Genomic DNA, 18,745 nt, shown 5'->3' on the forward strand with positions numbered 1-18,745 from the left:
AGTGAAAGTGCGGTGTCTTTGAAAAAATGCGGCGCATAAATGTGCGGACTTTGGCTTCTTATGCGTTGAATTATGCGATCGCATGATCGCGTTTTCTCTGGAGGGACTGTGAAATGACCAAACATTTTAATAGAACCTAGACAGGATAGCACTGCTCAGTACTGCCCACAGTCCTGCCCAGTGGCCACATGTGGTATTGCAACAAAAAATTCCCTCGCGGCCTGAAAACATTTTCTCCATGGAGCACCGTTACAAAAGAGAAGTCTGTTAAACTGCTGACAGGACACCTTGAACTGCAAAGGTTTGAAACACTTTCCATGAGGTTGAGAGAAGGGATTTAAAAATTTGTGACATCATCACAGTGTAAAGCCAGAACTCACGAGTAGACTTTACTGCACATATTCTATGGGCTGAACAACCAGAGAGTAAAACGGGAAGCTGGAAAACTGTTATGGCGCATGTGCTAAATGAGCCATTTAAATTGGTTTGAATGGATGCCATATTAAAATCTTGCTTCTAGTTTTCTATATAAATCGATTAATATTACCCAGTATGGGGCACCTAAAGCATACACCCTTTAAACTTATGCCAAATGAGCCATTTAACTTCCAGATAAAGAATAAAATAATTGTGCAGCTGCTCCACACTTCAAATTCTGATGGTGAAATGAGGGGTTGTGATGCTCAAAAATATTAATTCACTGTTTTAAAGCCCTTTCTTGCACATTGTAAGCTTGTGGGGAAAAGTTTTTTGACTCTTGTTCATCACATGTTGTAACTGCACAATTTGGCCACTATGTAAAATTGGTAAAATTGGCTTCGGAGCCTCCCATGCATTGAAGCCTGACAGCCAAAGCTGCCTCAATTGTTTCTAAAGTAAATACACCAACAATGAGGTTGGTGACAGCTCTCCAAGATTAGTCCCAGGAATGACATATACATCTGCTTCAGGAGTAAACATGTTAGGAGTGACGTCATTAAATGTGTTATCTAAACTTGTTTTATTATGTAAGACATACTGCTAACCATTGGCTGTATTTAAAGCTACATACACAATTAAATGGGGAGATTGGCATAGGTGTGCTCATAGCGTCTGCTGAACGAAATCTTCTCAAGTCACCTTTTGAGGTAAGTTGATGAATGAAATTAAAATAGCATATAAGAATCAGAGTCGTTCCCCTGTATCTGCCTTTATACCACATGCTAAAGTGCGTTGTCAACTTTCTTACATTACTCCAAAAAATAAGAAAAGTTCAAGTGAGACAGAAATGAGAGAGACATTTAATGAGAGACATTTATAAAGTGAAGATGACAGTTTAAACACCTCAACATGAGTATTTGGAATTTGCATAAATCTATATCACTTGTTATGAGAAAGAAAAAATGGTCATTATCCTATTGCAATCTCATAACTTTAGGCCAAGACAAGTCAGCTCACTCTGCTCTTACCTGATAATATATTTTATGGCACTTTTCAGCAGAAAAATTGGACTGTGCCGTGGTGATTAATCTCTCAGTCAGTTTTCAGTCACAGTCACAACTTCCCCTTCAAAGAACAACCTGTAAATCAACCCGTGCTGTAATAACCTGAGCAGGGCGGCAATGAAAGACCAGAAGAAAAGGGTGATATCAGGCAAGGTAAAAGACACGAGGGTAAAGGAAACATTACTGAGCTCCCCCTGAGTGCAACTGCTTTATAGCTGACAGCTAATGTCAATTTCCAGTGCTCCATATCAGCAACACAAGATTCTTCAGAGGTTATACATCAGACACTGCATGAAAACGCTTTTGTTAATTACAAATAAGGACTAAATGGACATTGCAACCATTGCAAACAACAGTTACTCAGTGAACGTACAAACAGACGATAACGCACATTAGTTCCGACACTTTTTGAAGTCATTGAATGCAGCTGTGTGACTCACGCTGTGACGTTGTCTGTTTTGTTTTTCGTGGCGCGAGGCTCTCTCTCCGTCAGCTTTGCAAACTGTGACCTGGTTACAGGTTCATGACTGTGACCCGGCGAAAAGTCCTCCGCTGAAAGTGACTTCTTGGTAAATTCTGCGATTGAACAGCCCCTAACTGAAGTTTTGAAGCTCAAGTGTTGTGTTCAGGCGTTCGGATTATGGGGAAATCTTAAAACAACATTTGGTCCCGTCAGGCTTGCTAACGTTAGCTAAGGAAGCAGCGCTCCTGCTCCGACAGCTGACTGATGAACTCATGTTGACTTCAAGATTAACAGCTAGAGCGATGGAGACTTCACTGGTTAAAGACAACCCGCTGCTTTTACCCCTCAACAAGGAGAAAACTATCTATGACGGATTCATAACAGTCCAGGTAAGTTGATGCGTGAGTCGGGTATTTTACCTAGGTAAAACAACGATTAGCCAAACTGCGTTCAACATTTTGTCAATATAATGATTGCTCGCTGTGGACAAATTTATATAAGTTGTACAATATAATTAGAAACCTTTCACAAAAGTATACGAACCTCTGGTAAATTCGGCTTATGTCTAATACTCACTACCTTTATTTTGTTTTAGTGTGCACACATTAATTAATTAATTGCATTACGATGCCACATAGCTAACAGACGCGAGTTGAACACTGTGTCAGAAATACCGGAGATCGTAAAAAGCCACATTTAAGTTGAATGTTACGGTTTATGTGTGTGCTGAAGTGACAAGTTGATACTGGTGCAACCTGATGTTCTACCCAGTTTGCCAATAGCCACAGTAACTCTCTGTAAGTTTCCTTGTGGAGTTTGACATACCACGTGCTCTTTTCTCTTGTTTTGTGCCTGACATGTCGCTTACAGTCATGTAATGATTTTCACAGGAACGAGACTTCAGGATAAGATTACATCTACCGCCAGATCGTCAGCTTGCGCGGAGCAGGTAGAAACTGTCATCACGCCTTCAATCTATAAGATCTGTGAATATTGATGTTGACAGAAATTTATGACGTGACGTTCAAGAAAGTATTGCTGCTAAATGGACAACATATGTGTTTTATTCACATGTTCTAACTGTGCATTTCTCCGTTCTTGTAGGCTGCATTGCTGCTGGCAGTTAAAGCACCTGTTGCGTGGGTATGAGCACATAGTGAAGCAGGTAAACTCTGCATCCAGCACAAAACCCTGTGTTACATTTTGCTGCAAATTGCATCATGATATGTTTTGTTGCTCTGTGTCTGCCAGCTCTTTCTGAGATCAGGTTGACTGTTCTGTGATCCATGTTATTTGTCATGTCACTTTGGCTCCTTTGTGTTCTGTGCATCGTGTCTGGTGTCTTTCTGGTACTCTCTGTCACCCATCAGGCTCGCCTCGCTCACGAGTAGAGAAAAATATTTTTCACTGTTTAATTAACATCGCCTGGAAAATGTCCCTATTTGTTATGTGGCCCCTCAGGGTTATTTGGATGAGATTGATATTTCACCCCGGGCTGCAAAGTTCATTATTTTCACAGCCTTTAAGCTATCATTAATTATTAAAGCTTGTGGCAGCCCCCATTAATCACAAACACTGTGTTTGATTTGAATGGCTGGCTAGAGGAGAAAAAAAAATAGACACTGTCACTTCATTATCCTCCCATTCAAGGATGTCTTTTCTCTCTTGTTTGCCTTCTCACAGAGGCTACAGCAGTCGCCTGATCTTGTCAGTTTCATTCTGGAGCTGAAGACCGTCCTGGTAAGGAGGAGAATGACACAGTGGTTAGCCCGGTCACTTTGATGTGGTTGCTTTATGAATAGGGAGTAAATGGGAACCTTCAGGCAATATCAATAGCCTTGATTGTGAGGCACATATGTATGTGTATATTAAAATTACATTAGATTAATGAATAGTGTACCAGTCTACATGCTTGCCACCAAACAATGCCATAAGATGTAATGGCTCTGATTCAGTCTAGCTGTAGTCATGTTGTTGGCTTGTCGTAGAAGATAATGTAGAAGTGGGGTCGTTGTGATCATGTGTATAGTAAACTGGGCTTAAAATACAAAGCATTCTCTCTGTTGTTGCAGGAAGTGGGCCTGAAGAGCTTTCCTGAGTGCCGCTCCATCCCACCTCCACAGTATTACTCTCAGCTAATCTCTGAGATGGAGACCCTTGGATGGGCCAAGTAAGTGACTACTAGGAGCACTATCAATGTATCTGGAACCAGGTTTTAAAAGACATAAGCCACTTGAGCCGTAAGAAAAATTTGTCTAGATATTGGTCTTAAAGGAAAAGTTCACTCAAAAATTCAGACATGCAACCCATGCCACTGGGAAGTTGGGCAACATTTCTTCTCCTAAATTATCTTGAACATGTCTTAAATGCATAAAATGTAAGTTTCTTATACTTGTAGACACCTCGTACATGGAGAACTTGTTTGCTTCTCCTGTATACCTCTGAGTTTGTGGGCCAAATGCAACTCGCAAGCAATACACAAGGAAAGTTGTTATTGAAACTGTATGTTATTTATGTAAGTTTTCTCGACATGTGTATTTTCCCCAGAGGTAAGATTAACAAACCGAGGTGAGTGTATGGCTATAAACCTCCGCTGCTCTAAACAGCTTAGTATATGGAGCAGCACTTGTTTTTGTTCCCCCAGCAGTCTAAAGTGATTGGAGAACCCTGCAACAACACAGCTCCACATTAACAAATGGCTCTTAATGACTTCCTTATTTTTAGTTATTGAGTTATAGTTAAATCCAGGTCACATTTAATAACTCTCAGCCCACGTGCAGTGACAGGCCCGGCTAATACCGTCTCTCCACTCGTCAGGAGAGAAGGGGGAGGGGGTAGTTAGTTGGAAGATATGTATTCTCCCCCAGCTCGGATTAAGCCTTGACTACTACACTCATTTTCCACTTTCCTATTAATGACCATGGCTACAATTATGATATTAGCAAAATGCAAATGGCTCTAATTGAAGACTCTCAGGTTGTAATAGGAGAAGGGGGTGGGGTGGGGGTGAAGGTATGCTTTATGCTGGAAATGGGACCAACATCATTTTCAGTGTCGTGTTACGGTTAGGAGGCATTATACACAGTGGGCCTCTATCTCCAAAGCACTCGAGATTCGCTTAGCGTCTTAATTGGTATGGGCCGTGCTAATAGCCACCAGGGGTTTTCAGCTGTAATTCTGTCTGCTGATTGGGCCAGGTAAGTGAGTCTTTCTCCCTCTCTCTCTCTCTCTCCTCTCTCTCTCTGTATGTCTCCATTTCTGCATTTGAGAGTGTGGTCATCTTAATTGGCTGGAGATGGCGTAGCACGTGTTAATTAATGGAAAATGAGGTCAAGTAGGTCAGCCGCCATCACTCAGTGGCGATCACTTGGAGCTTAGAAGCTCCTGGGCTCATTACTGGCACAGCTGGCACTACTTGTTCTTAGCCTCTCGGTGTACATACAGCGAGTCGTCTCTTCTCACAGTGTTAGCACTCTGTCACACCGTGTTGCTGATCTTGTGAGGCCACTTCTGTTGGCTCTATGACTGCAGGGCTCTGCTGGGCCGACCAGGCCCAGGGCTGAGGGATCAGATGCTTTCTAAAGTTGATCTTTTTTTCTTATTTGTTTTGTAACATTATTAGGCCAGCTAATAAATGACTCCTTTAAACACATACGCTGGATCTGGTCTTAATGGGTTAATCATGTGATGTAAATTCAATGACAAATAGTGTTGGGATTTACGCAGTTACTTCCTGTAAGTAATGGAAATGTCCTGGTTAGCACCGTTAGGCTGAAAACCAAACTAATTAATATATACAGTAGATGTGTCTTTTCCTTATGATATTGGTGTTTTTGTGTGCTTGATATGCACATACATTGTTTGTGTGCATGTGACTTATGGCATCCTCAGTATTCCACTACCGTAGTTCTCATGCAACACACACGAGCACTACATATGTGTTGATATCACTGTTCATTAATCACACACAAAAATCAGACACGTGTGCACACACACACATATAAGCACAAATGTGCGTGGTGTGCACTGTCTGGAAGCAGCTCACTTGGCTGTGGAGTTGCAAATGGGATGCTCTCATCAGTCTTACCAGCAGGATATCTGACTGTCACGCTGTTTCCATCATGGCCAAGTAGCTAGTCCCTGCTATCCTGGGTGTGAGACCTCGGAGGAGAGGAGATGGAAAATATGTGTTAGTAATGCACCAACATAATCACTTCTGAATCTGCACTAAACCTTAAAAGTTGGTCGATGCTGAGCTCTAACTTGTCCTCTATTAAATAAGCGGTCTAACTGACATTGTATCTGCTCTGTGAAATATAGCTGAATATCATTTATTTATTTATTTATTTATTTATTTGGCATTCCGCACATTTATTGTTTTGCAGCATTAATATCCACTTGGAAATCGACTATTATGTCAGCCCTGCTTTTAGTATTTCCTTCTTAAAAAAACAACAAGAACCTAGAGATATTATAACTTGAGTACTCACAGATATGATCCAAATATGATGATCTCCATGGTGATAGTCTCTGATCAGAGAGAGAGAGAGAGCCACAGGTTTCATGTTTGGAGATAGCCAACTCCCAGTATGGGACCACTATAGTACTTCAATCACGAGTTCATGTCATCCCAGGTACTGTAGAAATGAGGTCATTTTGGACCACATACATGACAAAAATAAGATGTGTTTGGTATCTTAGGATAGAATATGTCCTCATGAAGTATACCAAGTTCATATTTGACCTGATACGGTGCATATCCACAAACATGAGAAATGATCCATATTCTTTTGAGAATCTTGAAGATAACATAATATATCACAACAACTTGATCAAATTGTGAGACCAACTTTTTTTTTTCTTTTTTTTTACGGTTTAGCTGCAAAATGAGAGTTTATGATGAGTCTGATGCCATCTTGTGTCCTGCTTTTAAATAGAGGACTCTGCTTAGGACTCCATTACTTCACTATATTTATACATACAGTATTGAAACTGAATGGTCATATTTATGTAACCTTTTACAGTTACAGCTGGATGTGCAAAGTGCTATTTGTCCCTCTAGTAGAACACTGTTAGTAAAGATTCATGTCTAATATGTGGCTTTTTAAAATCATGCAGTCTGTGTTCGCCAGCCATGTTTTATAGACAGGTAACTGCAGAAATCAAACAAAGGATTTGTGTCAACGTACTCAGGTATCACAAATGAAATGGGATTAAAGGGAAACAGATTTCCCTTTTTAGAGAACCACCGTTCTTTTGATTAATGTAATCATGATCACCAGCACTTCATTTCAACCATTCAACTTCATATTTATTGATTTGTTCATTTAGATGCTTGTCACTTCGCTCACTTGCAAAGGTCTATTAACCGGGTCCTGCTTGACAGATTTGTGTATTTATTGCTGTAAGCAGTAAGGGGTATTTTATGTGCCTGTACTCTCTTTAAATGTGTACCTGTGAATATGAAGTAACCTGGGATTCATTTCTGAAGTGCTGCTAGATTATTTTGGCCTGTGTATGTCCCACATCAGTGGTGACACCTTCCTAAAATGTGGAATGGATATTAATATGTGATGGTTTAGAGTGAGAGAGAGGGAAGTGGAGGGCGGTGAAAGTAAGCAAACTTGGGAGCAGAAATGTATGAGGTCAGCATGATGGGAACACAGCATTGAGCTGGTGTGATCATGATGTTGTGTGTCTGTGTGTGCAGATGTTAGTGTGTGTATGATACCTCAGCTCTGCTGCCCTTTGCCTGCGTTTGATTGCAAGTGTTTGAACGAGCAGACACTTTTATGAATCGGGCACATCCGACACTGTCTCGCATCATTCCATCACTTCCCTAAGTGTGTGTGTGTCATTCCTGAGCACACTGCTCACATCACTCCTCTCTAACACACTCCATAAATCCTCAGCAGATATACAGCCATGTCAGCCTCAGCATAGAGCGTCCATCGTGCTGTACTGTAAATCTAGGAGGACGACTGTCCCAGTCCTTTGTCTCAGACCAGTCTTTAGTCTTCGGGTCTCAGTAGACTGGAGAGGGACACGAAGGGGGAGGAAGTGACTGCTGGAGCAGCAGTAAATCTGAGAGTGTTTTGTCCTCAGCTTCAATAGGTTATAATTAGCTCAGGAAGGATGGGGTCTGATTTACAGGTTGACTAAAGCTTGAAAATATGAACCCTTCCTAAGGTCACTGTGAGACGCATAATTCTATGAGAGCTTGAATCGGTCTCCTCTATCTGCTAAAGTCCTTGCAGTGTTAGTATTACATTTTTTTTTCACTCAAAAGTGGCAGATTGATGTCGGCTGAAGCTTGTTCCTGTCTTTATTGTTTAGTTATGAGTCCCACCAAAGTGTCTTTAAGCAAACTCTTAATGAATATTTCGCTGAGCCCTGACAAAATGACATCAACATTAATGTCCCAATTTCACCATTAACGATGAATTGTGGTGGGATGACATATTTTTGTAGGCCAACCCCAAAGTTGGCCTTGCCCTGGTTCTGTTGTAAATGTCACAACCATGACGCGTCCCACTACACAAATATTGTACACATTTTCTGTAAATGAATAAGTCTACACATTGTAAAGTTAGTGAGACTATATTGCAACTAAAGTAAGAGCTCCTGTGTTCAGCATGATGACGTTTAATGTCTGTGACAACTTGTGTACTGTCATTTAGCCACTTGTCAGCAGCTTGAACTGATTGGTTCTCCTAGTCGACCTTGCACCTTGAATGGGCCTTGTTTTACTGATTATGGGAGAACTATTGTTGATGGTTGCCTCTGATGACAGGCAGCTGACTAGCTGGTGAGTGGTGCTGTGTATTCGAGGCAGAGCCAAGGACTAAGAAATCAAGCAGTAAAAGCAATAGGGCAAGGGTCAAGCATGCCACGGGGGATGAAGTCAAAATAAGGTGGAGGCACACAAACTGTTTCATGTTATGTCAAGTGCGTAGTCACTGTGGGACGGTGTGGGCAAGACATTTGGCTCTCCGGCCTGCATGCAATGTAAGGGTCAAGTGACTGGGGAAGACTACTGTTGTAGCCTCACTTTTCAGCAGCCTTACCCGGGGAAGTTAAATGCCACATAGGGGTAGTAAATCTAGCACCTCAGTTGCAAGTGTTTGAGCAAGTGCTCAGAAAGAGGTTAACACACAGTTTTTCCCGGAGGATGAAAGTAGCTCAAAAAGTGAGCAGTCTCACCTGAGAACATGTGTATGTGCACAGTACCAAGTAGGTGGCAGGTAAGATGTGTATGAGCTGAAGGGCAAACGTCAGCGTGTCAGAGCACATTATATTAGAAAGCAAAGAATTCAGGATGTTTAGATGGTTACTCAGCATGGAAATGATGCTCTCAGCTTCCGTGCAGTTGGATCTCTTTATGCATGATTCGTGGCATTCTTCCATTAGAGCATTAGGAAGACACTATCCGGAGAAGAATGTAAATTGGAATTTGGAAAAGAAAAGCCTATAGTTATGTCCTGTGTGTTTTGGGGCGTGATTGCGTAGCTGTAGCCTGATTTAATATCACGGTGTTGGAACCTGCAGCGATAAATCTAAAGGCAGAGTTGATGTCTCAATATTGCTCTCTGCAGCAGTGATTAACGGCGGATGATGGCTGATGTCAGTTTACAGAGTTATGTGTACCCTTCTCCGTGAATGGATGTTGATTTATTGCACATGTATTGTGTGCGTCCATCTCTAGGCTGCTCTTCATAAACACAGAGTTCCAAACGTTGAGACTGAAGGCAGAGGACTCCTCTGGGAGGGAGCACATCCTCACTATTAAACTCAGGTCTAAGGTAAGACACTCATACAGAAACACACACAGTTTACTGTGAGGACTGGATAATTTCCACACTGAATATTATTCATCATCAAATGGAATACTCTACAGCTTGATGTTGACCTATAGCCAATCCAAATCCAAACAGGCCAACTTCACCAAACGCATATTGGATGCTCAAATTGCTGATAGCAAATCAGTGATTTACATCTGCGCCCCAAAATCTAGGTCAAACTGGAGAGGGTGTGGAGAGACATGATAACCCGCTGTGACTGAGATGTAGTACAGATAAAATCTCCACATAGACCCCGGCATGATAGAAAATCTTCCTCTATGCATAGAGATAAACCAATACACCCACACTCATCTGCATAGCCGCTGTTTCTGATCACTGCTATTGAGAGAAGTACACAAAACCTTTGCCCACTGTAGGTAAAGGTAAATGTAGGTCTCTGAAATGGCAGTGTATTACACAGAGTTTGAAATGCTCACATGTCACATTTCTCCAAATTGTCAGACAAGAGGTGACAGAGTTATGATATGATAATGATATTTCTTCCCAGGAACACGCAACAGTTATGGTTGATTTTAATACTGAATTGTAGTTGCATCCAGATGAGACTCTCTACTAGTCAGTTTATTATATTTCTACATCCACAGTCTCAATTAATGGTGACATCAGAATGCCCCTCATGTTGCTGGTAGCTTCCTCTAATAGGCTCAATGTTACCCATGAGTTCCTGGACCCCATTATAAGCAACAATATATGGATGGAACAAGAAACAGTAGCAGTCAGAGAGGTTGTAAAAAAGCCAAGAGTGCAGTCTGATTATTTAAACTTTTATTTATGTTTACTTTTATTTGGCAGTATAAAAAATTATGTATAATGTCTTCCTGGGGGTCTTGCTTAGTTGTGGTGTATCCAGTTCTCTTAATACATCCATGGTTGACTGCCATAAAAAGAGACATCAGTCAAACTGTTGACCCGACATATCGAACTGCTCAAAGCAAAACTCTCGCCAAAATGCAACCTAGGCTTTTTGTGTGAATGTACCCAAGTCAAACCTTCATGCAAACGCGTAATTATGACGAAAGAGGCACTTTTATGATTTACCATATTTTTGTTTTCGGGTCAAACTCATTTTCAGTGGGAGTGCTATGGGCACTATTTTTAAAACACTAAGAAGGCTCGACACAACATGAAACTTTTCACCAGGGTCTCTACACATGAATGCGAGCATTAAGAACATTGTTTGTGTACACAGAGTTTACTAAAAAGAACGTTTTTGAACAACTCACATTAGCAGTTGCTTGTTCCGCTAGCCGCTGTCCTACCGGTGGAGAAGTATCCATTTCCGAATGAGACGTAACATGCACGAGAGTTAAGGTGGAACGCTCCTAAAGCTCAGTTTCATATAAATGCTCGGATAATTTGTTGTTTTGTCCTTAACGAAAAACAATATTGACCTTGAAGTTGAAAAAGGAGCCTTATATAAGAAACAATACTAAAATCAAAAGCCGGAAAAGTCACGTGAGATATCGCATGGATAGTTGTTGCTGGAAGACAGTAGCGCTCCACCTCAACTCTCCTCCATGTTACACTGCATTCTGAGAAATGTGTGATTTCTGACATATTGACATGTTGATAAATAAATGTACCTGTATTATAATTTGTAAAATTGTAAAAACATTTGCAATGAAATGTCTATACATTTTTAAAAATAATTCAAAGAAGTCAAATTTCCTGTTGTTTAAGTAGCAGAAGTATAAAGTACAGTTCAGTAAAGCTAAATCAGAATGGACTGTCTAGTAGCTGGCAGTGTAAACATCTCACAGTGGGGTTGCATATCGTAGGTGGTGTGGGTGAGTGGCATAGTGTGGTGGTGCTTACCTAAGGCCAGATGACATCCACCAGGGACAAGGGAGGGTGGTTGGACCCCACTCTGTGCCCACCTGCCCACCTGCCCACCTGGCCCCCCTCACCCCTCTGGCACCACGTAAAAATAGCATGGAGTCCTCCCTGTGTTCCAGCTGCTTCCGCCAGATCCAGAGACGGGTCATCCCTCGCCAGGCACAGTTAGGGAGGAGGCAGCACTGGCATGGACACACGAGGGCTTGGATGGAAGCGGAGTGAGAGAGGAGTAGCACAGGGAGAGGACTGGAAGTAGCTTGTTGCTGAAGGTGAACAGAGCGAGACTGTATATCGCTGATCACTGAGATTGAGGAGAGGCAACTAAAGAGAGGTGTCAGGAAACTTCATATTTAGTGACGAATCCCCATATTATCACATTAAAGAAATTTGTGCTGTTACAGACTTGAAGGGTTTCAGAAGATCAGTTTTTGAGTTTTTTTTATGTGTAATGAGATATTAATTTAAGCCCATCTTCTACACCCATAGCACCCTGCAGAGGCTCCTGAATGCTCAGCTGACCTGCCAATCCCTCTGGTCATAACCTGGACACCACAGGTATGTACATGTACACACAAACTGTATCTGTATAGTGAAATTGTTGGCAAACATTGGAAAGGCTGCGAAAAGGTGTTATTCTGTCAGGAGGGTCAATAGAAACAAAGAAGTACAAACATTTACACAACTGAAACAGAAGTCAGTGAAAAATCAGACTTTAGCGTTGAACAGTGACATAAACATGAATTATCACTGAGGTCACATAATTTAGACTCTTTTTTTGATTTATTTAAACACCAACCATGTCCCTTGCTTGTGAAGATATCTGTAATTTAACAGCTTTTAGTGGCATTTTCCTCCCAGGCTTTTCTCTCTGCACTTTTTTCCCCTCTTCCTCTTGTTGAGACTGTGCTGTCGATTTCCTCGCCACGTCACGGCCCCACGCACTCTCCACACCGACTGATGCGATTACAACATGGGAGGGGGACGGTGTACAGTTCTGGGGGACTGTAGCTGCCCTGTGGTGTTTTCTTTCAGATTTACCCATTTTTAATTTAGCATTTTATAGCACTGGCCAGACAGTCCAGGCCAATCAGCCTGCTAGGCTCCTGGGAATGCTCCCAGTGCTCCTGATGGCCAATCCGCACCTGGCGTCTTCCATCTTTGTATATGTCAACAGTCTCCACCTATAAGAGAGAAAGGCAGCTGTGTAGCCAGAGAGGTAGAACTTCCGCAGTGCCCTTACTGCTGCTGCTGAAGCAGTTTTGCTATAAACCTCACTGTAGGCCTATCCAGATAAGCAAATCAGTACTTTTATCAACTCACCTCCCTGATCTAGTAGTTTGGCAGCTGGACAGTCGAGAGGACACTAAGCAAGAGAATGAATCTGAAACTGTAAAATCCGGAGGTATGTGTTCTCCTGTGCTCTGTGATTTATTTTTTGAATATTCGCAGAACTTGTCCCTGATTATCCTTTATTTGCTGTATGTTTCATGTCGGTAAAAAATGGTGCCAAATTCAATCGCCATGACGTGCAGCATTTTTAAAAGGTCACAGTGGAAAGACATCTAATAGACATTTCAAGGCCACAAATTTCCAGCTGTTGTATTGTGAGACTCTGTTGTGCCAAGTCTGTCACATTATTTCTTTGTCAGATGTTTTTGATATTTTTTAGGTTCTTTTTTTGCTGAACCTCAGAGCCTCAAATGTGGACAGGCGTGTTTGATGTTTTGTAATGTGACAATTTGAGGCCCTCTGAGACTCAAACTGTGATTAAGGGCTACACAAATAAAACTTGACTCATCCTGTGCTACCTATTGCATAATTTGACAAAACACTTCTCCACCTGCTGTATGAAGACGTTTTCTTTCAGCCCCTCAAATGTAGTCCACTATAATTGGCATGAAACTGTTTTGATGTAAAACCAGCTGTGCGCTCTTTGTATCTCTTTGCTTCCTCGTTACTGTTGTTTGCCGTCTTGCTTCTTTCACCCACGACTCCGCTTGTCATCTCTGTCACTGCCTCTCAGTCTGTGTGTCTGTCTGTACTCACTCAACAAAAACACACACACACTTACAGATATACGTCTTGGGAGGGGGGGTGTAACACCCGCAGTTTCTTTTTCCATCGCGAAAACTACTGCTCCATATCTGAGCACTGGATTGTTCTGTCTAGTGTTTCAAATATAGTGCGTGTGCGTATGTGTGTGTGACAGTGTAGACAAAAATCAGAGAGCATAGAACAGTGAGAAAGAGAATTTGAGCAGAGAGATGCAAATGTGTGTGTGTGTGTGTGCATGCGTGCGTGCGTGTGTGTGTGTGTGAGAGAGAGAGAGAGAGAGAGAGAGAGAGTGCATGTGCGTGCGTGCACTGTTGAGCTGATACATGGCAGGCGTACAGTGAGGACCAGCTTAGAACAGCGCTACCGTATGGAGCCTGTCTGCCTGCTGGGTCGTTGATGGATCTCTCCTACACTGCAACATGAAGTGTGTGTGTGTGTGTGTGTGTGTGTGTGTGTGTGCGTGTGTGTGTGCGCGCATTTGTGTATGTGCTTGCATCTGTGCCAAGTGTGTTTTGTCTGATGTGTGTGTATGTGTGTGTGCGTGTGTGTGGTGGGGGGAAGGGCCTGTCTGTCGACAGTCCTGACATGTTCATTTGAATGAGTAATTATTGCCTGCTCTGTTGCAGGGCCAAGACATGCCACTCTGTGCATTTGTGTGGAACTAGAATGGGAAGAGAAATAAACCTGTGTGTAGTTTGTGTCCTTTGTGCTCGCAGACTACACAAGGGTGATTTTTAACAACCAAATCCTGCATGAATTAAGACGTCCAGGAGGTTTCAGTGTGAATAAAAAAGGTGAAAGTGAGTGTAAACACCAGAAACAGAAGCACCGTTGAACGTGCATCATAGCTTGACTCAATACTTGACTGTATGTATGTGTCTGTGTATTTTGTCTCGTATCTGTGTCTTGTTAGCACCATATAATGAAGAGCTGCAATGACTAGTTGATTAATTGATTAAGTCATCAATCAAAAGAAAGATAATGATCATATAATATAAAGATATCTATTTTGATTATTACCGTTCCAGTCATTTTTCAAGCAAAAATGAGCAAGAATTGCCGTCAGTAAAACCCATGCCTCTGCCAATCATGCCTAATTCAATATCCAACCTGAAAGCCCTGTATCACTTTAAAATATTAGTATTATTTTTGTTGTTTTAAAATTGAAACCTCCCATAACTTCTAAACCATAATTTAACATCACCAGATCTAGGATCTGTATTATAGAGTATCTTATTGTACTCACTCATAGATTTTTCCCATCAACATCCTTGCATTACTCCCTGAGAACTTATTGAAAATGTCCCTATCTTGCAATGAATTGAGAAATAATTCCTGGATACATCCCTTTATCTGGCCCAACACCAAAAATGAATGGGGTCTATTCAAGACCAAGAATCATCCTCCATCCAAATCTTGTGGAAATCTGTTTGGTAGTTGTCCTCTTATTCTGCTCACAAACCAATCGACCAACAACATAGAGGAAACAAGTCCTTGACAGAGGTAAAAATGCTCATCACAATACTCGGAGCAGAAAGTGACATCTTCACATTTCTTATTTTTATCCAGTAGTCCAAAATCCAGCCCTTTTTGCATATTTTTTTAATTAAAACAATCAGTCAATCAGATGAATAAAATAATTGTTAGATGCAGTCCCAAATTAGTTGTAAGGATCCGACTAGTAAGTCTATTTAAAGTCTACAATTACACGCTGTATTCACTTCACACATACTCCAGTTAATAACTGCTTTACCTTAATGTGTATTGTACTTATATTGCCAGAGAGAATACAGTGATGTTGTCCAGTTTACAGTAGATTTCAACACATACTGTACATAAATAAGACAAATATGTTTTTTTTTTAAATAAGTGTTGACTTGTGATTTTAAAGACACCTATAGGTTGAGAGCAGTCTGAGACTGTGGGGATTCATCCGTGTTTTTTTTTTGTTTTTTTTCAGTCTTAATCACTTTATAAATCAGAAGTTGCTCAGTGAGACATAACTTACTGAAAAGAGGTTAAAACAGTGCAGTTTAATAGGATCCATTCAAAGAGGAGTGAATTCTTTCGGTCTGGCTGCTTTAAAGAGCTAAATTGAGGTCAGTGGGAGATAGCATAAATAGATAATATCTCAGCTCAGATTCAGGCTCTTTTATACTTTCTTACAGACTTCTGCTCTCACTCATGTTCTTCTCACAGATACAGCAAGAATTCAATTACCAGCTCTTATTCTTTTTTTTCCTCTTTCTTTTTTTCTTTCTGAACTGGGCCTAGCGTAGTTATACTGAGCTATAACCATAATCATGCCACTGGCATTAATTGGGCTGTAATTGCTGAGGCTCTCAGCACCTGGACGATGCTTAATTGTGTGCACTGTGCTGGCACAATGACCCATAATTTTTGGTTCATTTTTTCCCCTAATTTTTTCCCTCTCATTCCATCTGTATTGCTCTCCGACACCTCTATCAGCCTCCCTTTCTCTTCTCTGTGTGTGTGTGTGTGTGTCTTCTTAGTTTTTACCAATCGGTCAGCTGCTGTCAGTGCTTTCAGTTCACTCTAGTTGTCTCAAATGAAAGGTAGCTGTAGTAGCACTCTTCATTTGGTTGTATAAAAAAAATACAAATTTACAGTTCAGTGTGCTGTTTAAATGTTATCTAAACTACAAACTAATAATAAAATCAAAGGATTGAACTGATCACTTCAGCTTTCATCGCACACAACACACACTTGATAATTGGAATGGATTCATGCGACAGAAATGAAGGTTTTCATCATCTGTTTTGCCCAGCACAATTCTAAAGAGAGAGAAAATGCTGGTGTGAAGGCGCAAAGAAGGCACTAAGAGAAACAACTGGGCATAAGACATAAGGCTAGGGACATGAAACTCAAGGTGACTGGGAGGTGGTGTCTCTGTTGTTCGCCCAGCTTGAAGCTCCTGACAATCGAATGCGACCAGTTCTCTCTTTCCTTGGAATTGGTCTCAGTGAACTTCAGTGCAGGCTACCTGCTTTGTCTGAGTTGAATGATGTCCTTTTTAGCTACCAAGCTAACAATGGAGATGCAGCCCTCATTGTTACTGAGGATTTCAACAGTGCTAAATTCGAAGGGTGTGCACATCGATCAAGGTTGCAAACAAACCGCAGTCTCCTCCAGCTTTCAGCAAATCTGGCACTCTGGTGGTTTAAATGGCTGAAATGAGATTTTCTGGTTAAGCCGCTGGACTGGGACAGCTCTGCAGGAAGCTTTATGTGATGTAAACTGGGATATCTTCAGGTCCAGCTCTAATAAAAACATTGATTGTTTACAGACTTTGTTGTCGGATTTACTGGCAAATTGGTGAACAATACTGTTCGTAAGGTTGCAGTTAGGACCTCTAAGATGATATTTGTCGATTGTGTCTGTGACGCTCTGAAGGCCAGCCCAGCCACTTGTAACTGTAAACATGGATGAATACAAAGCTCATTCACATAACGTCCATAGAACAGTAAATAACAATTACAACAGACTGAATCCAGACACTTGTAGCAGCGATTGTGGAGTATAATAGACTAGAAAGCGAGCTCCTCCAGGAGGCTGACTGCTGATGTCTCTGGCCAAGGAGTTCAACACCTTTCATGCAGGCTTCAAGACTAATGCAATCATAATCCCAGATGACGAATCTTGAAGGCTAAATTCTGGAGCAATTATTGTTATATAAAGCTCAATGGGTACAAAAAGATAACACCCACCCCAACCAAAGTCTATTCCTCCTGCTGTCATTTGGCAAAAGACACATAAATATCGCCCTACTACCATTATAGAATATAGTTTGTTATGTAGCACAAAGGGGCTTAAACTCAGTTTCATTTTCGTTGTTTGATGCTGGACTGCTACTAGCATGCAATGAAAGAAATGACATTTGCAGGTAATGTTCAGTAACAATGAAGAGAATGCTGTAGGAGCACCTTGGAATTCTCTAGCGTGTCAGTGTTTGTCTTCTTGTGTGTTAGAGTACTCTGGACCAGCTTTACAATCAGTTCCTTCTGGTTTTGGAGTCCCTGACCAAGTTTTGGGACGTCCTGGACGAGATTGACAGCAAGACCTGGATTCTGGAGCCGGAAAAACCCAGCCGGTCCGACACCATGAGGCGGATCGCTGTTGGTACGGTACACATAAAAAGAGATCACAGCATTGTCAAAAACAAGTAACACAATTTAAATATATAGCCCACAAAATATATACTTAAGTATCTCAATGGACACAGATGATTATCTCCACATAACAGTAATCATAGCATATGATAACAAAGCAATACATTCCCATCCGTGTGTGCAGGAAACAACGTATCCATCAAAGTGGAGGTGGATCCCAGACACCCTGAGATGCTGCCAGAGTGCTGCCTGCTGGGAGCCGAGCACGGTGGGTAGCACCCCAGAGACATGGCAACACTTGAAAGTGTGTTTTCAGGCAGTGCAAGGGCATGATAAGTATATCTGAACTAATGCACACTCAGAACTGACACACTGTATTACAGCGTGTGAAATCCTCTCCTTATTATAATGCAGTCATCTGGTGCCTATGAGGATTGCAAGTAAATTGTTTTTTGAGGTCGTTTAAGGATTCACAGGTGACAGTCACCAATAAAAAGTTGACTTAACTGACAAATGGCAGTCAGCAAGTGAAGGAGGGACGTGTCTTTTTGACATACTGAACTGAATTTCCGAATTTTTGTGATACTTTTTTATGTTGTTGTAGACTCACCAATTATTTTTCACTGGTTTGGGTCGAAATTTGTCCCGAAATGGATTATTTTTGTAGAATGTTTTGTCATCAAATGAATAACAACAAATAATTTCTCCACGTTTGCACTTTGTTGCAACCAGATTTGATTCTGTGTAGTAATAATATAGTTTTATCTTATCTGAGTGAGTTAATCTAACTCAAAAGCTGAACAACCTGTATGTAAATCTTCCTCTCAGGCTGTGTACAGACTCAGTAACCTCACTCAGACCTCTGTCTGTCCTTAGAGTTGAAAGCCTGTGCAAAAAAAAGACAAGAAAGCACAG

General features: G+C 41.3%; 1 protein-coding gene across 4 annotated transcripts in view; it reads left to right on the top strand.

The window, feature by feature from the left end:
* Positions 1-18,745, top strand: part of fancl (FA complementation group L) — a 24,614-nt gene continuing 5,869 nt past the window's right edge. The window contains exons 1-10 of one of the 4 annotated variants that reach the window (XM_037123112.1): positions 1-301; positions 2,234-2,336; positions 2,838-2,896; positions 3,052-3,112; positions 3,631-3,687; positions 4,020-4,117; positions 9,653-9,749; positions 12,132-12,200; positions 17,690-17,840; positions 18,015-18,098. In XM_037123112.1, the coding sequence (XP_036979007.1) occupies positions 189-301; positions 2,234-2,336; positions 2,838-2,896; positions 3,052-3,112; positions 3,631-3,687; positions 4,020-4,117; positions 9,653-9,749; positions 12,132-12,200; positions 17,690-17,840; positions 18,015-18,098 (892 nt within the window). In that variant the 5' untranslated portion in view covers positions 1-188. Of the gene's footprint in view, positions 302-1,894; positions 2,337-2,837; positions 2,897-3,051; positions 3,113-3,630; positions 3,688-4,019; positions 4,118-9,652; positions 9,750-12,131; positions 12,201-17,689; positions 17,841-18,014; positions 18,099-18,745 lie in introns of those variants that run through there. The other 3 variants (XM_037123114.1, XM_037123115.1, XM_037123113.1) reach the window with 3 other exon arrangements.

The sequence above is a fragment of the Acanthopagrus latus genome, chromosome 15 (genome assembly GCF_904848185.1).
Source record: "Acanthopagrus latus isolate v.2019 chromosome 15, fAcaLat1.1, whole genome shotgun sequence".
In the NCBI taxonomy this organism is placed as follows: domain Eukaryota; kingdom Metazoa; phylum Chordata; class Actinopteri; order Spariformes; family Sparidae; genus Acanthopagrus; species Acanthopagrus latus.